At 42.5% G+C, this 25005-nt stretch overlaps 1 protein-coding gene across 1 annotated transcript in view; it reads left to right on the forward strand.

The window, feature by feature from the left end:
• The window catches only part of LOC311144136 (protein TANC1-like), a 294875-nt gene that overhangs the window by 25400 nt on the left and 244470 nt on the right, over nucleotides 1–25005 (forward strand). The window contains exon 3 of the mRNA XM_084180127.1: nucleotides 17390–17477. Coding sequence (XP_084036253.1) covers nucleotides 17417–17477 — 61 coding nt within the window. The 5' untranslated portion in view covers nucleotides 17390–17416. The remainder of the gene's footprint in view (nucleotides 1–17389; nucleotides 17478–25005) is intronic.

Genomic DNA, 25005 nt, shown 5'->3' on the forward strand with positions numbered 1-25005 from the left:
CGACCTCATGGCTTGATTTTTGCTCTGACATGCACTGTCAACTGTGTGACCTTATATAGAAAGGTGTGTGCTTTTTCAAATCATGTCCAATCAATTGAATTTACCACAGGTGGACTCCAATCAAGTTGTAGAAACATCTCAAGGATGATCAATGGAAACAGGATGCACCTGAGCTCAATTTTGAGTCTCATATCAAAGGGTCTGAATACTTAAGTAAATACGTTATTTCTGTATTTTATTTATAATAAATTAGCAAACATTTCTAAAAACCTGTTTTCGCTTTGTCATTATGGGGTATTGTGTGTAGATTGATATGTGGGAAAAAATTATTTAATAGATTTTAGAATAAGGCTGTAACATAACAAAATGTGGAAAATGTCAACGGGTCTGAATACTTTCCGAATGCACTGTATGTTTGGGGCAAGTCCAATACAAAACAATACTGAGTACTACTCTTCATATACATTGGCTTGCGAAAGTATTCACCCCCCTTGGCATTTTTCCTATTTTGTTGCCTTACAACCGGGAATTAAAATTGATTTTTTGGGGTTTGTATCATTTGATTTACACAACATGCCTACCATTTTGAAGATGCAAAATATTTTTTGGGGTGAAACAAACAAGAAATAAGACAAAGAAACAGAAAAATTGAGCGTGAATAACTATTCACCCCCTCAAAGTCAATACTTTGTAGAGCCACCTTTTGCAGCAATTACAGCTGCAAGTCTCTTGGGGTATGTCTCTATAAGCTTGGCACATCTAGCCACTGGGATTTTTGCCCATTCTTCAAGATAAAACTGCTCCAGCTCCTTCAAGTTGGATGGGTTCCGCTGGTGTACAGCGATCTTTAAGTCATACCACAGATTCTCAATTGGATTGAGGTCTGGGCTTTGACTAGGCCATTCCAATACATTTAAATGTTTCCCCTTAAACCACTCGAGTGTTGCTTTAGCAGTATGCTTAGGGTCATTGTCCTGCTGGAAGGTGAACCTCCGTCCCAGTCTCAAATCTATGGAAGACTGAAACAGGTTTCCCTCAAGAATTTCCTGTATTTAGCGCCATCCATCATTCCTTCAATTCTGACCAGTTTCCCAGTCCCTGCCGATTAAAAACATCCCCACAGCATGATGCTGCCACCACCATGCTTCACTGTGGGGATGGTTTTCTCTGGGTGATGAGAGGTGTTGGGTTTGCGCCGTTTTCCTTGATGGCCAAAAAGCTCAATTTTAGTCTCATCTGACCAGAGTACCTTCTTCCATATGTTTGGGGAGTCTCCCACATGCCTTTTGGGCAACACCAAACGTGTTTGCTTATTTTTTTCTTTAAGCAATGGCTTTTTTCTGGCCACTCTTCTGTAAAGCCCAGCTCTGTGGAGTGTACATCTTAAAGTGGTCCTATGGACAGATACTCCAATCTCCGCTGTGGAGCTTTGCAGTTCCTTCAGGGTTATCTTTGGTCTCTGTGTTGCCTCTGATTAATGCCCTCCTTGCCTGGTCCGTGGGTTTTGGTGGGCGGCCCTCTCTTGGGAGGTTTGTTATGGTGCCATATTCTTTCAATTTTTTTATAATGGATTTAATGATGCTCCGTGGGATGTTCAAAGTTTCTAATACTTTTTTATAACCCAACCCTGATCTGACCTGTTTGGAGAGCTCCTTGGTCTTCATGGTGCCGCTTGCTTGGTGGTGCCCCTTGCTTAGTGGTGTTGCAGACTCTGGGGCCTTTCAGAACAGGTGTATATATACTGAGATCATGTGACACTTAGATTGCACACAGGTGGACTTTATTTAACTAATTATGTGACTTCTGAAGGTAATTGGTTGCACCAGATCTTATTTAGGGGCTTCATAGCAAAGGGGGTGAAAACATATGCACACACCACTTTTCCGTTATTTAGTTTTTAGAATTTTTTGAAACAAGTTCTTTTTTTCATTTCAATTCGAATCCAAATGATTGTAATCATTAAGGACTATGGAGTTTTTCAGGATAAAAAATTCATGGAATGGAGCTAAGCACAGGCAAAATCCTAGAGGAAATCCTAGTTCAGTATGCTTTCCACCAGACACTGGGAGATGAATTCACCTTACAGCAGGACAATAACCTAAAACACAAGGCCAAATCTTCACTGGAGTTGCTTACCAAGAAGACAGTGAATGTTCCTGAGTGGCTGAGTTACAGTTTTGACTTAAATCCACTTGAAAATCTATGGCAAGACCTGAAAATGGTTGTCTAGCAATGATCAACAACCAATTTGACAGAGCTTGAAAAATTTTGAAAAGAATAATGGGCAAATGTTGCACAATCCAAGTTTGGAAAGCTCTTAGAGACTTACCCAGAAAGACTCACAGCTGTAATCTCTGTCAAAGGTACTTCTACAATGTATTGACTCAGGGGTGTGAATACTTATGTAAATGAGATATTTCTGTATTTTATTTTTAATACAGTTCTAAAAACATGTTTTCACTTTTTCATAATGGGGTATTGTGTGTAGATGGGTGAGAGACAATTCATACATTTTATCCATTTTTAATTTAGGCTGTAACACAACTAAATGTGGAATAGGTCAAGGGGTATGAATACTTTCTGAAGGCACTAAGTCCTTTAGCTTACAATGAAATAAGTAAATTTTTTTTGCAAAAATTATGCATGGCCATCTTATTTCTAATGTTTATTATAGTAAGAATGTAGCCAGCTACATTTCCTAATGTTTTGCCAGAAGTTAATTTTGCATTTTAATCTGCTACCGGAGAAAAACTACACCGGAGAAAAGTAGCCTACACATCAGCTGTCTTGTGATCCAATGACAAGAGCAAAGCTATTTCATCGGAGTGAAGTTCAACTGAAGTACGAAATGAGTCCTTTTAAATTCATGATTTGCATTGAACCCTTACTAAAGCCGAGCAGAATTTGCAATAAGAAGCATTTTAGATCTTCTTTTACAAAATGCAGAAAGATATTTTAGCAGAATCCTGCATTAATGCAACTGCTGAAAAAGGGATGGGCACGGTTATTCGAATATCCAAATAGAGGTTAGTATTCGATTACTTAAGAGAGTATTCATTTTTGAGAAGAAAAATAATAGGCTATTTGAACAATGAAAAGTTCTAAAATGTAATAAAATTATCTTTGACATTGCTACATAGCCTACAAGGATAGACCATTACATTAAACTTTTTAATAAAACAACCATTTTATGACAGTTTTTATGAGCGTGTAGCTTGTTGTTATTGTAGCTTGTTGTTATTGTCGGTCAATCAGAACGGCTCTACAGTCAGAGGCTCCATGTGTAGCAAGTGAAGTGGGAGATTTCTAATCAATACAAAAATAAATACATTTTTGGGAAGTAAGTTGGCTAAATGAGAAGTAGGCTACAATGATCAACCAACCGGTAGGCTGTTGTTTGGAGTTGTTGTAGACAAGGACGGGAGGGAGCACAGCAAAATAGCCTCAATTAGCCTTGCTACTTTAGCTAGCTAGCTGGCTAACTTAGCTGGCTACTTTTTCTAGCTAGCTTCTTTGCAACGATTTGATGTAGTCAAGACAGGCACTACCAGATGGTTTGATAGACAAACTTAACTAACTAGTCGAGTCAGTTTGGCTACTTTCTTTCAACTTTCTCTCTCTCCCTGTGTGCCACACACACAGACTGTTACACACACACACCGGCCCCTACTCCACTCCCGCCCCTCCCCCACCCTTCTGCTGAAACAAGCAGAGCGCATCAGCGTTCTCTTCATTATTTTTTTATTTATTTTTATTTTTAGTCATTTAGCAGACGCTCTTATCCAGAGCGACTTACAGGAGCAATTAGGGTTAAGTGCCTTGCTCAAGGGCACATCGACAGATTTTTCACCTAGTTGGCTCGGGGATTAGAACCAGCGACCTTTCGGTTACTGGCACAACGCTCTTACCCACTAATTCATGCAATCAAGTCTCCATTGAAGCCCCAAAAAACTTTTTTAAAACACATGTATTTCGACTATCACATGTATTTGGACTATCCGGATATCCCAAAAAATTTCATGATATTATTCAAATCATTTTAAATGCCCATCCCTACCCTGAAATTACATAGATTGTCATTCAACTAATAAAGCATAATATCACGCAAGCCATTTTAGCATTTAAATGCTGAAGGTGCAGGGCAGATGTGCAAGATCAGGAACAGGCCGCCTACCTCACGTTGGTCAGCGTGCGAAGCTGGGCACAGTGCGCAGTTTGACTAGGCTACTGATATTGCCTGGAGTTGTTCGGCATGCAAAATGACTTATAGATCAGTGACTGTCAACACAGTTACATGCAGTTCGACACTGAAGGAGAGGACACATCAGTTGTCACAAAAGATGAGAGGTATTTTCGGAAGGTAGAATGTAATATGAGCAAGAAATTAGTGAACCAGTGATTCGTAACATTTGAATCGATTTTCTGACCAATGCTTGCTACATTTGGATCGGTTTTGGGTCCGCAGACCTATGCACTTGTATTTTGAACATTTGAACGGTGAGTAGGAAAGGATTGGAATTCCAATCCTTTCCATTAGTAGGAAAGGATTGGAATTCTGAGGAATCAGTGGTTTTGTCCAGGTTTTTATGATCCCATAGACATAGGGGAGAGTTGTTTGTTCGGTTTGGGAGTGTTCCTACTCGAGTGGAGGATTTAAGGAGTCCCCCTGATGTTCAATAAAATAAACCTGATAAAGATTTTAAATAGATGTGGGCAGGCTGAAGCTGGCAACTAGTAACTCATAGCTAGATATCATCCTCTCAATCAGATCAGTTTACAAGATCAAGATATATGTGAACTAAGCCTTCATGAGCTCACTACTGATATTTGAGGCAGATCTTTTTTGAAACACTTTGGCTCCTCATGAAGAGAGATAGTAATCTCTGATGTGAAACGTGTTTTTCTGTGGAGGCCATGTGTAGGGTAATGTTGTTTAACTCATGAACGAGGTGAGGTGTAGCCTATTGGGTAAGGGAGGGATGAGCAATGTCGTGTCTGCCAATGTCTAAAGGATAGACATGTCAAGTTGACTCCACAGCCCCAGGTACAACTGTAAATTCTGAGGAATGATCGCCTTCAAAAACATGTCTCAACTCTTCATTGATGTTGGGAAGCTTGGATAGGGCATAAAAACAAGTTTCTCACACTCTTGACTGCGGACTAGGCAGTGGCAATTTCAAGGTGAAAGTTCATGCCTCAAAAATCACATTAGCAGTATGGAGTCAGCTTTCTCTCAAAATGATCTGAAAAGTGAAACTGTCATTTTAATAGCAGTTCTCCTCTTGGGTAAAATACGAGCTCGCTAATGAGCAGATTAGGCCTGTCATCTTTTTCAATTTCAACATAAGCCATGTGGACATTCATTCTAGAAGAAAATTGGGTTACATGCCCCTAGTCACTGCTGTAAATTGTATTTGAATCTGCTTGTGACAGCATGACCTAATTTTTGCCCTAAAGGCAAGGTGAATAATCATACGATCCCAGAGAATGTCAGGCTATTTTCCCAGCATCTTCCAAAGTTTATAGACGGGTTAGCTGACAATGTCACGAAAACGATGAGCGCACTTCAAAAGGGGCAGAAGGCCTTGTGTTGTTATGGTTCTGTATGGCCAGATAACTAGCAACAATGACAAGAAACTGCCATGTGGTGAATCAGAAGTGGCTCGTTTCAGCTCATTTGATCTTGTTCTTGATACCATGTCTTGTTTTGGTGTTTTGACTGATGTCATGTCTATGCTAATATGGCAAAAAAATTGCTACCTAGCTAGCTAACCAACAAATGTAACAGTATATTTCAGAGACAAGTGCTCATTGTTCAACTTTATTATGTTTTCAATTAAATTGGAGACTAAATATAGTTTACACGTTATCAACAATCTAAGCCAACTTGTCTGTTTTGCCCCATAGTTGTGCACACATCAGTTTTGTTGCTAAACAACCAACCTGTCTATAAGAACACACTGCTCCAAGCGTATTTATTTCCCAGGTAAACTACTTTACATAGGCATGCACATAAGTGACGCCAGGTAGGAACTCCTACAGTTAAACTATTTGTACTATAACAGTTCTAGCCTAAATCCTCCCATTACACCACCAGTCGTGTGGCTTTAAGATGGATGCGTCCTATCATGGTCATAGTGTGACCTGTGTGCAATCTGCGGGGCAGAAAAAGTTTGCACACAACTTGAATTAGCCTATGCAGGCATGAAAAACACATGGATGTCAGACCTCTCCATGTGACAGGGTTGTGTAGGCTACTTCAAAGGTCTAACCACATTAACTTTGTTAACCCAAATGCTAGTATAGTATTAGTATAACATTGCCTTTGCGGTACAAGAAGGAAGCAAATATGGCCAGTGAAGAGTTAATTAACAACTTAATTGATACTGCCTTAAACAATGTCAACAACTTGTTTCCTAAAGGGGCACTTTCAGGAAATTTGACAGGAATAAAATAGCTTAGTTGTGTTGTAAATCTCAGCCAGCCAGACCCACACTCCTTCCTCTCATATGGGTGGACAGCACAGCATTGGCTGTATTTTAGAGCTGGGACATGCATGAATCATAGTGGAATTTGACTGGTGGACTGGGTATGTAAAAAAGGATTTCTCATTGTCATTTCCTCCTTTCATAACATAGACTTCCAGTGTGAAGGGCAGACATTGTGCACAATGCCTGAGACAGCAGCCACCCATTCTTCCATACCTGCTCCTTCACTTCCTCTTCCAGGGTTTAGGATTGTGTTGTTCACTTCTCATTGTTTCAGTGAGCTTTGAATTCAGAACATCCTATTTCCTCCTTCTGTATAAATGGGTAGTAATATAACGGCCATCATATTTAACCTGTCAAATGTAGGCTGGAAATGAACATTTGCCCAATCTCCCCCAAATAAAAACTCATTTCATAGAGGCATTCTTTATCTGACAAACTGTTATTGGCAAAGTGTCTATTTTCTCAGATGACTGAAAGGTCATAGACTGCCTGGTGTGAATTTCGACTGTCGCTATGACAACAGCGGTGGGGAAAATTTAGAGGAATCATTCATGTAGAATCAGTGGATGAAAAGGCTGTGGCGATGGCCATTAACAGGAGAGCAGTAAATAAAAAACTGACCGCAGGCTGCAGGGGAAGTCATGCTGAAGGTTGCTCTCTTCATTGTCTGACATCTCACAGAGTACAAAGCAGCTCCACACTCAAACAGGCCTGTGTGTCGATGGCACAAGCCCCAAAGGCAATCAGGAAAACAATCCTACTTCCGTTCCATATATATAGTCCAGCGTCTTGGATAACCGCTATAGATGGCCCCATTAAGCACATGTCAGCCCTTGCCATTGTGCAGGTGAGACTTTCCTTTCTTCCCCTCAACCTGTATGTGGTGAACTCCATTAAGAGAGACCCGTGAAAAGGCTACAACATGATAACTTCAACCCATCTGGTATCCAATTTTTGCGAGCTGAAAGGATACTTTTCTATTGGGTCATAGGATCATAGAATGGAGGATCGTCCCTTAGATTAAGCTTGGTTTACACCAAAGGTGACTACTAGGCCTACTTATAAGGTGATACGGGCGATGTACAACAGGTGAGGCAATTCTGCACATCATTTCCTAAAAAGTAATTAATTGCAGTTCAAACACGGATTAGACATGCCCAGAACCTCTTACATTTTTACAATTAGGCCTAAGCCTGATATTTTGAACAATGGGAGCATGTGTAGTCTATAAAGGCCTATGTGTGTCAATGTGAATGTGAATTCCCAGTACCTCCCCCCTCTAGCCTATATATTTGACTGGTGGTGGTCCCTGGGAATCTCTACCATATGCCTAGTCGTGGCTGTGGCTCTGGGAATGGTGCTTGCTTTGCGGTGCCTCAGAACAAATGTGAATATTGAGTGTCTGCCCCTCAATTCAGTGTGTCCACAAAGGCCTGACAGCCACAGTAGGTCTTTGGCAGCACTGCTCTGCTAGAGAGAGGCCCTTTTCAGGGGCTTTGCCCAAAGAAGATAATACCCCAACTTCTAAATGTTATGGGTTGGTTGGTAGTCAACTGGCTTATCAAATTGAGGGTGCCTAGCCATCCTGTATGTTGCATGCATGTACACTACCAGTCAAAAGTTTTAGAACACCTACTCATTCAAGGGTTTTTCTTTATTTTTACTATTTTCTACACTGTAGAATAATAGTGAAGACATCAAAACTATTAAATAACACATATGGAATCATGTAGTAACCCAAAAAGTGTTAAACAAATCAAAATATATTTTATATTTGAGATTCTTCAAATAGCACCCTTTGCCTTGATGACAGCTTTGCACACTCTTGGCATTCTCTCAACCAGCTTCACCTGGAACGCTTTTCCAACAGTCTTGAAGGAGTTCCCACATATGCTGAGCACTTGTTGGCTGCTTTTCCTTCACTCTGCGGTCCGACCATCTCAATTTGGTTGAGGTTGGGGGATTGTGGAGGCCAGGCCATCTGATGCAGCACTCCATCACTCTCCTTCTTGGTAGAATAGCCCCTACACAGCCTGGAGGTGTGTTGGGTCATTGTCCTGTTAAAAAACAAATGATAGTCCCACTAAGCCCAAACCAGATGGGATGGCGTATCGCTGCAGAATGCTGTGGTAGCCATGCTGGTTAAGTGTGCCTTGAATTCTATGTGTTATTTCATAGTTTTGATGTCTTCACTATTATTCTACAATGTAGAAAATAGTAAAAATAAAGAAAAACCCTTGAATGAGTAGGTGTTCTAAAACTTTTGACCCGTAGTGTAGGCCTATGCTCTGTGGTCCTCTGTAGCTCAATTGGTAGAGCATTGCGCTTGTAACGCCAGGGTAGTGGGTTCGATCCCCGGGACCACCCATACGTAAAAATGTATGCGCACATGACTGTAAGTCTGCTAAATGGCATATTATCTTATATTATCTCTTTAGTTTTTCTTAAAGGTCACAATTTTTTTCCACCTAAAGCTTATCGTTTTTTAATGTTGATTTTGTCCCTTTGTTCTTGTAAGAGGCACACGTTGATTTAATTAACTCCTAAGGATCATATATCATAGGGAGATTTATGGACAGGGAATATAGCCTAGCCTATATATATCCTAACTATTGCTCTCTACCTTTAACTTTAAGCCCAGTCTGCCCTTCAATAGAACTCTGGATGCCTCAGAAATTCACCCCCTTCAAATGTTAGGCCTAATGGCAATCAAGCTTTGAGGAAAGTTAGCATCTAGGATTAGGAGTAGGAGAGGATCTCTCCCCTTCCACAGTTAGTGTTAGCGTGGGTCCACCTGGCTCTGAACTTGGCCACAGTACAACGGAATGTGTAGGATACAGTGATTGTAAACATGTGCAGCCCATGACCACGAGCCACTGCGGCCCCTCATGATGAGTTCCGTTTTTTTGTGGCCCCCACCCCATCAAAGTTGCCCACCCCTGTTCTACATCGGGGTTCACATAAAGCTGGTTCACATGAGCTCCTGAGTGGCGCAGTGGTCTAAGGCACTGCATCGCAGTGCTAACTGTGCCACTAGAGATCCTGGTTCGAATCCAGGCTCTGTTGCAGCCGGCCGCGACCGGGAGACTCATGGGCGGCGCACAATTGGCCCAGCGTCGTCCAGGGTAGGGGAGGGAATGGCCGGCAGGGATGTAGCTCAGTTGATAGAGCATGGCGTTTGCAACGCCAGGGTTGTGGGTTCGTTTCCCATGGGGGGCCAGTATAAAATAAATAAATATGTATTCACTAACTGTAAGTCGCTCTGGATAAGAGCGTCTGCTAAATGACGTAAATGTAAATAAAGAGAGAACATTTGATAATTTATGCTGCAGGTGCTATTTCTTTTCACAAGAGTGGAGTGTGTAGCTTGTTGTCGTCCAATCACAAGTCATCGCACCGGCACTAGGCTACAGTCAAAGAGCTAGAGCCTCTGTGTAGCTAGTTATTAGGAGATAACTAAAATCAATGGAAGATGGAATTAAAATGACAGAACTTAAAGTTAAATGAAAAGGATTCAGATTCAGAAGGTTGAATAGTCACCTGTACAGGGTTGCAGGTGTGATTGTAGGATACAGTGAAAATCTTAGCCTCCGAGCTCCAACATGCAGGACTAAGGGAAATAAAAAAATGAAAGTGGTAATTTAAAAAGAAGAAATAGAAATAGCACTATATACACTGAGCAAAAATATAAACACAACATGCAACAATTTCAAATATTTTACTGAGTTACAGTTCATATAAGGACATCAGTCAATTGAAATAAATTCATTAGGCCCTAACCTTTGGATTTCACTTGACTGGGAATGCAGATATGCATCTGTTGGTCACAGATACCTTAAAAAAAGGTAGGCGCATGGATCAGAAAACCAGTCAGTATCTGGTGTGACCACCTTTTGCCTCTTGCAAAGTGACACATCTCCTTTGCATAGAGTTGATTAGGCTGTTGATTGTGGCCTGTGGAATGTTGTCCCACTCCTCTTCAATGGCTGTGCGAAGTTGCTGCATATTGACAGGAACTGGAACACGCTCAATGGGTGACATGTCTGGTGAGTATGCAGGCCATGGAAGAACTGGGACATTTTCAGCTTCCAGGAATTGTGTACAGATCCTTGCGACACGGGGCCGTGCATTATCATGCTGAAACATGAAGTGGCACGACAATGGACCTCAGGATCTCGTCACAATATCTCTGTGTATTCAAATTGCCATCAATAAAATGCAATTGTGTTCATTGTCCGTAGCTTATGCCTACCCATACCATAACCGCACGCCACCATGGGGCACTCTGTTCACAACGTTGACATCAGCAAACCGCTCGCCCACACAACACCATACACACTGTCTGCCATCTGGCCGGTACAGTTGAAACCGGGATTTATCCATGAAGAGCAGACTTCTCCAGTGTGTCAGTGGCCATAGAAAGTGAGCATTTGACCACTGAAGTCGGCTACGATGCCAAACTGCAGTCAGGTCAAGACCCTGGTGAGGATGACGAGCACGCAGATTTCTTTAGCAGTAACAATTATTTTATAATTAAAAAATAATAATAATAACCCTCCATTTTCTTGTTATTTTATTTTATATTTTTCAAATTTTTATTAATTTTTCGTTAATTTTTTAATTTTTTATTTTTTTTAGTCATTTAGCAGACGCTCTTATCCAGAGCGACTTACATTATCTTTTTATTTTTCATACTGGCCCCCCGTTATTGTTATTATTATGATCATAATTATAATAATAAGTAATGTCATTATCATTAGTAGGTTAAGTATAGCAGTCTTATATAACCACCATCGAGCTGTAGGCCTTAGAGCGCATCCTGTTTAGTCTTAATACCGTAACTCACTTATGCCTATATTTCAATACTTACAGTGCATTCGGAAAGTATTCAGACCCCTTGACTTTTTCCACATTTTGTTACGTTACAGCCTTATTCTAAAATTGATTAAATTGTTTTTTCCCCTCATCAATCAACACACAATACCCCATAATGAGAAAGCAAAAACAGGTTTTTAATTGTTTTTGCAAATGCCACTCCTGCGTTGTCTTGGCTGTGTGCTTAGGGTCGTTGTCCTGTTGGAAGGTGAACCTTCGCCTCAGTCTGAGGTCATGAGCTCTCTGGAGCAGGTTTTCATCAGGGGTCTCTCTGTACTGCTCTGTTCATCTTTCCCTTGATCCTGACTAGTCTCCTAGTTCCTGCCGCTGAAAAACATCCCCACAGCATGACGCTGCCACCACCATGCTTCACCGTAGGGATGGTGCCAGGTTTCCTCCAGACCTGATGCTTGGCATTCTGGACAAAGAGTTCAATCTTGGTTTCATCAGACCAGAGAATCATGTTTCTCAAGGTCTGAGAGTCCTTTAGGTGCCTTTTGGCAAACTCCAAGCAGGCTGTCATGTGCCTTTTACTGAGGAGTGGCTTCCGTCTGGCCACTCTATCATAAATGCCTGATTGGTGGAGTGCTGCAGAGATGGTTGTCCTTCTGGAAAGTTCTCCCATCTCCACAGAGGAACTCTGGAGCTCAGTCAGAGTGACCGTCGGAGCTCAGTCAGAGTGACCATCCGTCACCTCCCTGACCAAGGCCCTTCTCCCCTGATTGCTCAGTTTGGCTGGGCGTCCAGCTCTAGGAGTCTTGGTGGTTCCAAACTTCTTCCATTTAAGAATGACGGAGACCACTGTGTTCTTGGGGACCTTCAATGCTGCAGAAATGTTTTGGTACCCTTCCCCAGATCTGTGCCTCGACACAATCCTGTCTCTGAGCTCTCCGGACAATTCCTTCAACCTCATGGCTTGGTTTTTGCTCTGACATGCACTGTCAACTGTGGGACCTTATATAGACAGGTGTGTGCCTTTCCAAATCATGTCCAATCAATTGAATTGACCACAGGTGGACTCCAATCAAGTTGTAGAAATATCTCAAGGATGATCAATGGAAACAGGATGCACCTGACCTCAATTTTGAGTCTCATCGCAAAGGGTCTGAATACTTATGTAAATAAGCTAAATCTGTTTTCGCTTTGTCATTATGGGGTATTGTGTGTAGATTGATGATTTAATCCATTTTAGAATATGTATGTAATGTAACAAAATGTGGAAAAGGGATGGGGTCTGAATACTTTCCGAATGCACTGTATATATGTATACATAGACTACATGACCAAAAGAATGTGGACTCCTGCTCGTCGAACATCTCATTCCAAAATCGTGGGCATTAATATGGAGTTGGTTCCCCCTCTTTGCTGCTAGAACAGCCTCCACTCTTCTGGGAAGGCTTTCCACTAGATGTTGAAACATTGCTGCAGGGACTTGCTTCCATTCAGCCACAAGAGCATTAGTGAGGTCGGGCACTGATGTTGGGCGATTAGGCCTGGCTCGCAGTCGGCGTTCCAATTCATCCCAAAGGTGTTTGATGGGGTTGAGGTCAGGGCTCTGTGCAGGCCAGTCAAGTTCTTCCACACCGACCTCGACAAACCATTTCTGTATGTACCTTGCTTTGTGCATGGGGGCATTGTCATGCTGAAACAGGAAATGGCCTTCTCCAAACTGTTGCCACAAAGTTGGAAGCACAGAATCGTCTGGAATGTCATTGTATGCTGTAGCATTAAGATTTCCCTTCACTGGAACTAAGGGGCCTAGCCCGAACCATGAAAAGAAGCCCCAGACCATTATTCCTCCTCCACCAAACTTTACCGTTGGCATTATGCATTCGGGCAGGTAGCGTTTTTCTAGCATCCGCCAAACCCAGTTTTGTCCATCTGACTGCCAGATGGTGAAGCATGATTCATCACTCCATAGAATGCGTTTCCACTGCTGCAGAGTCCAATGGCGATGGGTTTTACACCACTCCAGCTGACGCTTGGCATTGCGAATGGTGATCTTAGGTTGGTGTGCAGCAGCTCAGCCATGGAAACCCATTTCATGAAGCTCCTGACGAACAGTTCTTGTACTGACGTTGCTTCCAGAGGCAGTTTGGAACTCGGTAGTGAGTGTTGCAACCGATGACAGACGATTTTTACGCGCTACGCGCTTCAGCACTCTGGGATCACGTTCTGTGAGCTTGTGTGGCCTACCACTCACGGCTGAGCCATTGTTGCTCCTAGACGTTTCCACTTCATAATAACATCACTTACAGTTGACCGGGGCAGCTCTAGCAGGGCAGCAATATTACGAACTGACTTTTTGGAAAGGTGGCATCCTATGACGGTGCCACGTTGAAAGTCACTGAGCTCTTCAGTAAGGCTATTCTACTGCCAATGTTTCTGTATGGAGATTGCACGGCTGTGGGCTCGATTTTATACACCTTTCAGCAACGGTTGTGGCTGAAATAGCCGAATCCACTAATCCACCGCCGCTGCTTAATTAATATAGGGGAAACACTAAGCAAAGGCATGAACACACTCTCTCTCTCTCTATCATTCAGAACAATGCAGCGGAGGCAGCAGCAGAATGAGGAGACGAGAAAACAGCCCTTGCTTTGTTGTCTAATAAAAGTGAGAAGAGAGGAAATCCCAACTTAATTAGGTCTCTGGTATTATTTACACTGTTCCAAATTGTCAGAAAAATTATATTTAGAATAATAATAATAACCCTCCTTTTTCTTGATCTCCTTCTTATTGTTATTATTACTATTATTATTATTATGATCATCATTATAATAATAAGTCATGTCATTATCATTAGTAGGCTTAGTATAGCAGCCTTGTATAACCACCATCGAGCTGTAGGCCTAAGAGCGCATCCTGTTTAGTCTTAATACCATAACTTACTTATGCCTATATTTCAATACTTATATAGGATACTGTATCAATCAATCATTCATTTGTTCATGTCATCACACAGCATACGAGTCATTCATGATTTGAAATGCAATCAAGCATTTTAGTTTTAAAATAAAATAACAAAGCAACCCTTTAATATTTAGCGTAAACAATAAATAAACCGTTCCGTTTCGGAAGTTGCATTCACCAATGAATGCGAATGTTTTTAGTCTTTGCTGTAATAAAGGCTTAGCAAAAAAATGTAACAACAGTCTCTTGTACGCTTATAATTCATTTAGTGTTGTTTACATTGTTCCAAACAGTCAGACATTTTTTTTTTCTAACAGCACGTGTTTGGCACACATAATATGCACGCGCACTTGCTCCTTACCTTATTTTTCTTGATCTCCAGTATTTTCCACAACTAGACAAATTTATTCCACACATCTGACTTCCACGTTACCTCCTGAGCAACCAGTTAACATTCCCCCGTTTCGAGTTTATTTGTCACGTCCTCTGCATCCATTTTGCTGTTACGATGTTCAGAGTTTGTTATAACCAATTTATTGATGGGATTATGATATGCTATAGGCGATGCATACATGTGTCACGTAACGAGAGCAGCGGTTGAAGGAATAGGGAATGTTTTTCCTAAATAAATGAGGGATTTCGGTAACTGAACTTTTCAGTTAGAAATGGCTGTAGTTATGTTGCAGCTTCAAATCAAATCAAATCAAATAAAATGTTATTGGTCACATGCGCCGAATACAACAGGTGCAGACATTACAGTGAAATGCTTACTTACAGCCCTTAACCAACAGTGCATTTATTTTTAACAAAAAAAGTAAAAATAAAACAACAACAAAAAAAGTGTTGAGAAAAAAAAGAGCAGAAGTAAAATAAAATAACAGTAGGGAGGCTATAAATACAGGGGGGTACCGGTGCAGAGGTTAGAGGGCTGTAAAACAGCAGCCATCTTCTCCGCCGCTGTTCAGCAAAACGGACAGCGCGATAAACATATATATTTTCTGACACAGTGCAGCAAGTCTGAGCCGGCCCAGCACAATCCAATCAATTGCGATCAGTCATTTGTGTGTCTTAATTATTTCATCAAACAATGTGCTTAAACCATCGGAGAAGCTCAGTGCATATGGTTGATTTGAATAAAACACATATGATGTGTCTAAATATGGAAAAATACATTATTTTATTTTTTTGCAATCAATATATTTCGACAACTCTTGGTCAACCAAGATTTTTTTGGGTCGGGGACAGTCCTAGTTGTTTTGCTCCAGGATGCCTACAGGCCTCACAAGACTCGTCTGAAGGTCCCCCGGTACCAGTTGAAAAAATGAATGGAAGTACACTACCGATCAAACGTTTTAGAACACCTACTCATTCAATGGTTTTTCTTTATTTTTTACTATTTTCTATATTGTAGAATAATAGTGAAGACATCAAAACTATGAAATAACACATATGGAATCACGTAGTAACCATAAAAGTGTTAAACAAATCAAAATATATGTTATATTTGAGATTCTTCAAATAGCCACCCTTTGCCTTGATGACAGCTTTGCACACTCTTGGCATTTGCTCAACCAGCTTCACCTGGAAAGCTTTTCCAACAGTCTTGAAGGAGTTCCCACATATGCTGAGCACTTGTTGGCTGCTTTTCCTTCACCCCCCCCCCCCCATCAGTCTGTCCAGAAGAGGGCCAGTGCACACCATCTCATCTGAGGGCTTGGATCAATGCGTCTCGGAAGACCTCCCTGCTAATGAAAATCTATAGTTTTTTCCTCCACATCTCCAGGAGCCAGTGGAGATCTAAGTGGAGCCCCCGGGCCCCATGCTAGCTCACTGAGGGCCCACATTCTGGGTCCTTGCAGCCTATGTCCTGTGTGCAAAAAGACGGCCATATTTGGCAGGGTGAATAATGTGCTGGTTCTATAAGTAGAGTGCCAAATTCAGCACCATGTATTCAGCTATTAGGGAGTGAAGAGTGAAGAAAAACAATATATGAGGTGTTAACTAAATCAGGGTTGTTAATAGTTTTGGCTCTAATTTGGGGCTGCATTGTACTGTGAATGCGAGAAAATGGTCAACCAGAACTCTAACTGTAATAACACTTTTAAATTAATAGATGTTTGAATCGCAGAACATAAATCACAACAAAATGCAACTCACCAAGGTCTTTTTACCTAGCTATATTCCTTCAAGTTACCAGCACACGTGCCTCTTGACTCAGAAGGCCCTCAAAATTGTCAAAGACTCCAGCCACCCTAGTCATAGACTGTTCTCTCTGCTACCGCACGGCAAGCGGTACCGGAGTGCCAAGTCTAGGTCCAAAAGACTTCTCAACAGCTTCTACCCCCAAGCCATAAGACTCCTGAACAGCTAATCATGGCTACCCGGACTATTTGCACTGCCCCCCCACCCCATCCTTTTTACGCTGCTGCTACTCTGTTAAGTATTTATGCATAGTCACTTTAACTCTACCCACATGTACATATTACCTCAACTACCTCAACTAGCCGGTGCCCCCGCACATTGACTCTGCAACGGTACCCCCCTGTATATATAGCCTCCCTACTGTTATTTTATTTTACTTCTGCTCTTTTTTTTCTCAACACTTTTTTTTGTTGTTGTTTTATTTTTTACTTTTTTTGTTTAAAATAAATGCACTGTTGGTTAAGGGCTGTAAGTAAGCATTTCACTGTAATGTCTGAACCTGTTGTATTCGGCGCATGTGACCAATAAAATTTGATTTGATTTGATTTGAGATTCGAAAGATTCAGTGAATATATCCAAATGTTAGAATTTTGTGAAAAGTGAGGGAGAAGGCCCAAGTTCAGCCGGCTAGCATCAATTTAGATGTGGAATGTGGAGAATCTGACAGACTGTTTTCCTGCATAACAAGATAGCAGACCGTTCTGTTTAAATATTAGAGCATTCTTTCTGCGGCCAGCCCTCTAGAGATGACCTGCTGGATTGGGAGCGTGTCAGGAGAGGAGTGTCAGGAGAGGAGTGTATGAAATGCCGGATGCATTATTGTCAGCGTGTAAAGTTTCTGTAGACTCGCTCACTCACTCTCTACCTGTTCTGCTCTCTCTGAGTGTAAAATGGTTGTGTTTTTGCAGGGGGAGAGTGAGAAGATTCCAAGAATCATGTTCAAAGCAGTGCTGAAGAAGAACAGAGACGGAGGGAAAGGGAGCAAGAAGGAGCCAGGTATGTTGAGTTACGACTGAACTGCTGCAACCACGGTATGGTCACTTTGACCATTGTGCAACAACATGTTTCCCTCAGGCTAGCGTATTTCACACATAGACCTGTCTTAACCTGTCTCCATTATTTGTATGGGTTTATGGCCATCTATGAATTGTTTAGTCCTACATTTTACTCGCTGTTCACAAACATTGCATCATCTGAGCCAACATTTGTAGTGAGCAAGCAGTTTGAACATACTGTATATGGTCATAAACTGGTGTCCCTGCCACTGTCACTGTCATTGACCATTTGTCTTTGGTGAGTAATTTGCTTGAGGCTCAGGGTATAGGCATAGTGCGTACACACACACACACACACACACACAGACACGTATAAGCACCATGGCTCCAAGTTGTCAATATTTTTCAGTATTTACCAGTCTCTGTTTCAACATGAAAAAGGTTGGACTAGAAAGGGGGCTAGGGTAATGAACAGTTTTAGAATAGATACCTCCCCATCACACACAAAGGCCTTATCATTGCGGTCAGAACCATGCTGGTGGATTCTGATGATATGATGATGATGATATGCCATTTAGCAGACGCTTTTATCCAAAGCGACTTACAGTCATGTGTGCATACATTTTCACGTATGGGTGGTCCCGGGGATCGAACCCACTACCCTGGCGTTACAAGCGCCATGCTCTACCAATTGAGCTACAGAGGACCACCACATTCTGAACTGGTATACTATTTGACACCACTATTATTGTCAGTTTGACATCCCCATCAGGATGCAGGTGTTGTACTGGCTTGCCCATGTAACCTTTTGGATTATTAACCATTTTCCATTACGGGGAATTCATTTTTTTGTGTGAGTCACTCAGCAGTGTTAATTCCTTTCTGACTCACCTCTAGCAAACAGACCAGGATCTATCTTTTTTATAAACATGACAGGCTAATGTTCTCTGGTCTAGACTCTCCTACTATAGGAAGGAACCGTTGTAGCTAAGTAGCATAATAGGTAATATATAGCAGTACAGTAGTTAAGTATCTTCTGACGGCCCTGCTCATACTTGCCTTGTCCAGGGGCTGTTTCATGCAGTTGAGTCAATTTGCTCTTCTTTTTACGGGATCTCCTTTAGAGCAGGCTGCTGCTTGCCTCTTTTTTCTTTTCTTTTTTTGTCTTTTTTTTTAGGGGATAGATCAGCTTAATATTGCAGATAGATTGTAACTTCCATCAATGTAATTGTCTGCATCACTTTCAATCCCCCATGTTTTTATATATATATACAGTGGGGGAAAAAAGTATTTAGTCAGCCACCAATTGTGCATGTTCTCCCACTTAAAAAGATGAGAGAGGCCTGTCATTTTCATCATATGTACACGTCAACTATGACAGACAAATTGATTAAAAAAATTCCAGAAAATCACATTGTAGGATTTTTGATGAATTTATTAGCAAATTATGGTGGAAAATAAGTATTTGGTCACCTACAAACAAGCAAGATTTCTGGCTCTCACAGACCTGTAACTTCTTCTTTAAGAGGCTCCTCTGTCCTCCACTCGTTACCTGTATTAATGGCACCTGTTTGAACTTGTTATCAGTATAAAAGACACCTGTCCACAACCTCAAACAGTCACACTCCAAACTCCACTATTGCCAAGACCAAAGAGCTGTCAAAGGACACCAGAAACAAAATTGTAGACCTGCACCAGGCTGGGAAGACTGAATCTGCAATAGGTAAGCAGCTTGGTTTGAAGAAATCAACTGTGGGAGCAATTATTAGGAAATGGAAGACATACAAGACCACTGATAATCTCCCTCGATCTGGGGCTCCACGCAAGATCTCACCCTGTGGGGTCAAAATGATAACAAGAACGGTGAGCAAAAATCCCAGAACCACACGGGGGGACCTAGTGAATGACCTGCAGAGAGCTGGGACCAAAGTAACAAAGCCTACCATCAGTAACACACTACGCCGCCAGGGACTCAAATCCTGCAGTGCCAGACGTGTCCCCCTGCTTAAGCCAGTACATGTCCAGGCCCGTCTGAAGTTTGCTAGAGTGCATTTGGATGATCCAGAAGAGGATTGGGAGAATGTCATATGGTCAGATGAAACCAAAATAGAACTTTTTGGTAAAAACTCAACTCGTCGTGTTTGGAGGACAAAGAATGCTGAGTTGCATCCAAAGAACACCATACCTACTGTGAAGCATGGGGGTGGAAACATCATGCTTTGGGTCTGTTTTTCTGCAAAGGGACCAGGACAACTGATCCGTGTAAAGGAAAGAATGAATGGGGCCATGTATCGTGAGATTTTGAGTGAAAACCTCCTTCCATCAGCAAGGGGATTGAAGATGAAACGTGGCTGGGTCTTTCAGCATGACAATGATCCCAAACACACCGCCCGGGCAATGAAGGAGTGGCTTCGTAAGAAGCATTTCAAGGTCCTGGAGTGGCCTAGCCAGTCTCCAGATCTCAACCCCATAGAAAATCTTTGGAGGGAGTTGAAAGTCTGTGTTGCCCAGCGACAGCCCCAAAACATCACTGCTCTAGAGGAGATCTGCATGGAGGAATGGGCCAAAATACCAGTAACAGTGTGTGAAAACCTTGTGAAGACTTACAGAAAACGTTTGACCTGTGTCATTGCCAACAAAGGGTATATAACAAAGTATTGAGAAACTTTTGTTATTGACCAAATACTTATTTTCCACCATAATTTGCAAATAAATTCATAAAAATCCTACAATGTGATTTTCTGGATTTTATTTCTCCTCATTTTGTCTGTCATAGTTGACGTGTACCTATGATGAAAATTACAGGCCTCTCTCATCTTTTTAAGTGGGAGAACTTGCACAATTGGTGGCTGACTAAATACTTTTTTCCCCACTGTAAGGTCCCACAGTTGACAGTACATGTCAGAGCAAAAACCAAGCCATGAGGTCAAAGGAATTGTCCGTAGAGCTTTGAGACAGGATTGTGTCGAGGCACAGATCTGGGGAAGGGTACCAAACAATGTCTGCAGCATTGAAGTTCCCCAAGAACACAGTGGCCTCAATCATTCTTAAATGGAAGAAGTTTGGAACCACCAAGACTCTTCCTAGAGCTGGCCGCTCGGCCAAACTGAGCAATCGGGAGAGACGGGCCTTGGATTGAACTCTTTGGCCTGAATGCCAAGCGTCACGTCTGGAGGAAACCTGGCACAATCCCTACGGTGAAGCATGGTGGTGGCAGCATCATGCTGTGGGGATGTTTTTCAGTGGCAGGGACTGGGAGACTAGTCAGGATCGAGGCAAAGATGAACGGGGCAAAGTACAGAGAGATTCTTGATGAAAACCTGCTCCAGAGCACTCAGACTGGGGCGAAGGTTCACCTTCCAACAGGACAATGACCTTAAGCACACAGCCAAGACAATGCAGGAGTGGCTTCGGGATAAGTCTCTGAATGTCCTTAAGTGGCCCAGCCAGAGCCCGGACTTGAACCCGATCGAACCTCTCTGGAGAGACCTGAAAATAGCTGTGCAGCAATGCTCCCCATCCAACCTGACAGAGTTTGAGAGGATCTGCAGAAAATAATGAGAGAAACTCCCCAAATACAGGTGTGCCAAGCTTGTAGCGTCATACCCAAGAAGACTAGATGCTGTAATCGCTGCCAAGGGTGCTTCAACAAAGTACTGAGTAAAGGGTCTGAATACTTATGTAAATGTAATATTTCTGTTTTTTATTTTTTTTTATTTTGGCTAACATTTCTAATAACCTGTTTTTGCTTTGTCATTATGGGGTATTGTGTGTAGATTGATGAGGGAATAAAAAACAATTAAATCAATTTAAGAATAAGGCTGGAACGTAACAAAATGTGTAAAAAGTCAAGGGGTCTGAATACTTTCCAAAGGCACTGTATTTGATCGTATACAAATGTAAACAATGTTTGAAATGATTATGTTAAAAGTTATGTCTGTTTTGCAGTCTACAAATTATTTGTAATTATGTTGCGTCCCCCTGACTATCTGCTCAAGAAAAAATCGTCCCGCTGCTGAGTCTAGTTGATGATCCCTGCTGTCGAGGTAGTGAATCACAGAGCAGTACAGTACAGTAGTCTCCCGCTAGGATTACTATGATGTTATCCATGTTACGTTTACGATATTGAATAGCGATGTTGTAGGCCAATGTAATATTTCCAGTAGAGGTATTGAAACCTGTCTAACATGTTATGAATCACTCTCTGATTACAAGACTTTCATTGTGTGTCAGCCCAGTCAGTCACCACCAGAGGCGAACACACACAGGACTGCTTGCAGTAGCTGAGCTGTAGGATGTGAATGGTGGGAATAAGCTACATCACCCTTTTTCCCAGCTCTTTCCCCAGTTAGACGCTATCCATCAAGCAAAAGCAGGTCTCTCTCCCTTTCCCATGCTTGAACAATAAAAGTCAGCCACTCCTCTCCTCTATTCAGGGAAGGACAGATGAGCTGCCTCAGCCTTTGATTACTTGGTGGTGGCCATTAGTGGTGGTCATTCGGTTACTCTGCTGTCTTTATAGATGGGGTCACTCACTAAATAGCCAGCAGGACCTCTGGCAGTAGCTAGATATAGATGGTGAATCGCATCTCTGCATGTCTGGCAGACATCAGTGTGGATGACGGATCACCACCTCAAGCTGAACCTCGGCAAGACGGAGCTGCTCTTCCTCCCGGGGAAGGACTGCCCGTTCCATGATCTCGCCATCACGGTTGACAACTCCATTGTGTCCTCCTCCCAGAGTGCAAGGAGCCTTGGCGTGACCCTGGACAACACCCTGTCGTTCTCCGCTAACATCAAGGCGGTGACCCGATCCTGTAGGTTCATGCTCTACAACATTCAGAGAGTACGACCCTGCCTTACACAGGAAGCGGCACAGGTCCTAAGCCAGGCACTTGTCATCTCCCGTCTGGATTACTGCAACTCGCTGTTGGCTGGGCTCCCTGCCTGTGCCATTAAACCCCTACAACTCATCCAGAACGCCGCAGCCCGTCTGGTGTTCAACCTTCCCAAGTTCTCTCACGTCACCCCGCTCCTCCGCACACTCCACTGGCTTCCAGTTGAAGCTCGCATCTGCTACAAGACCATGGTGCTTGCCTACGGAGCTGGCACCTCCGTACCTTCAGGCTCTGATCAGTCCCTACACCCAAACAAGGGCATTGCGTTCATCCACCTCTGGCCTGCTGGCCCCCCTACCTCTGCGGAAGCACAGTTCCCGCTCAGCCCAGTCAAAACTGTTCGCTGCTCTGGCACCCCAATGGTGGAACAAGCTCCCTCACGACGCTAGGACAGCGGAGTCACTCACCACCTTCCGGAGACACTTGAAACCCCACCTCTTTAAGGAATACCTGGGATAGGATAAAGTAATCCTTCTACCCACCCTTACCCCACCCCCCAAAAAAATTATAATATTGTAAAGTGGTTGTCCCACTGGCTATCATAAGGTGAATGCACCAATTTGTAAGTCGCTCTGGATAAGAGCGTCTGCTAAATGACGAAAATGTAAATGTAAATTTGTTTGTAAAGTCAGCGCTCGTCAAGGAGGGGCCTGGAATGAGGTTAGTAACACAGTAGTCCTGGAAACGGCCATGCTAATCAGAACGGGTATACTGCAGAATATGAAGTGCTCTCCGTGCCTCGATTGTAACATATTGCACATAAAGTATTAAATGAACCGTCTGTTCTGGTGTGAATAAAGATTGCATTATGCTCCCAAATGGTATTGGACAGAGAAATAATGCTTAAATCTCCCGTCTGGTCTGATATAGTGGAGTCGAAATTCCCTTTTAATTTGCAGAAATGTGATAATTTCCTCATGGCACATTCAAATCTGACTTATGCACAAATGTGAGCTTTTATATCAGAATTGGATATGAGAGGAATTATTGCTTGCTGCTGTGTTTGGAATTGTTCCTCCTCCCCCCCTTCCCCAGGCAATGACCTCAGAAATAGCCACCATTGAGACAGCATTAACCAGTAGAGCATTTCTGAAGAATTTGCTCTCATGTAAACATCACAGAGAGACCAGCAAACATTCAAGGCACCCCCCCCCCTTCCCTGTAAAGAGAATGACAGCAATAAATGCTTTACAAAAGCATATCAAAAGTCCACAGAGAGATATGTCATGGAAATTAGTGGGAGAAAAATCTTTGATAATTGTATAATTACATGATAGCTGAGCATATGTTCCTCATAACACCGTAGCTGTGGCCTGGAGGCAACTTAAAAGGAGTCAGGGAACTTGGCCCCCGTGCCAGACAGACCACAATCATTAGGCTGCCTCTAGGAGCCCAACATTGCCAGGGCCCACAAACACACCATTTGCTAATTCACACCTTCTCCCTCCTTTACTCCTACCACTACTCCACCTCATCCAAATCTGCTGTTTGGAATTGTCCTTTTTGATCCCTTCTAAGTACACTTTTTTATGGTCCGGCATTCCGGAAGTGGGATACTGGTTAGCTTTGGCCTCTGGGCTTTGATGTGAACACTTGATTTAAAAGGTCACATTGCCAGCCGGCCTCACTGACATTAATGGATTTGAGGCTCATGGCACCGGGAGCTCAGTGGATTATGTAGTTGTAAAATTAAACTTGTCTGGATTAATTGGTATTCTCTTTGAGGATATACGCTGGTTTAATGGAGGGTTCTTCCTGTTAACTTCTTAACAGCTAGGAGGTGCAGTCAGCAGCAACCATAAGGGTACAAGATGGGTTTTTAAAGGAGAACTCTTGAAGAAGCACTTAGGAAATTGGTATGGCCAGCATGGGAGATATTTCACTTCGTAATATCACATTGAAACATGACATTGACATTTCACTTTTGCTTCTACTGCCAAATCAATTTGTCCTTGAGACATTTTCAGAGTTAGAGTATTCTTATCTGTGTGACAACCTGTAATATAGGCCTATATGCCTTTCGTCTATCATTAATTATTGGCAAGGGGCTTTTGGCAAGGGGCTTTCAACTGCGTCTAAAGATACGTAGTGGCCCATATATTTAAAAGTCCTAACTCTGATGCATTGAAGATGTTATGCGTTTAATGAGTTGGAGATGGAGCGAAGCTGAACTGCGGGCCCTATCTCGTCCCTCTGGCAGACTGGAACCACATGAAGAGAATCTAATGTTTCAGTGTACTGTCTTCCCTCTGAGATTTAGCACTCTGTCTTTGGGGAGCGCTACAGCTACATACCTACATCACTTCAGCATTTCATTCCTCACAGCAGCATCCTCAAGCTCTATTCCTCTGATGTCTCACTTCCCAGCACAGAGACCACTTACTTTCTATAGTAAAGTTTTACCTTTACCTTCCTACTGTACTGTCTGGGGAGTACAACTCTCACATCCCACCATTTCCCTCTCTCTCAATGCAGTGATCAGAGCCCAGGGAAACTGACTGTGAAGGCTCAGGCTGTGTGGGCTGGACTCATCCCTTTTGCGGCTCCCAGCTCTAGCTATAGCTCTATCTGCTGAGCTGAAGGAGACAGCCAGCTGCCAGACAGAGCTGTCTGTTGTGGCCAGTGTTAATC

The sequence above is a fragment of the Coregonus lavaretus genome, assembly GCF_964263955.1.
Source record: "Coregonus lavaretus genome assembly, chromosome: 16".
Lineage (NCBI taxonomy): Eukaryota > Metazoa > Chordata > Actinopteri > Salmoniformes > Salmonidae > Coregonus > Coregonus lavaretus.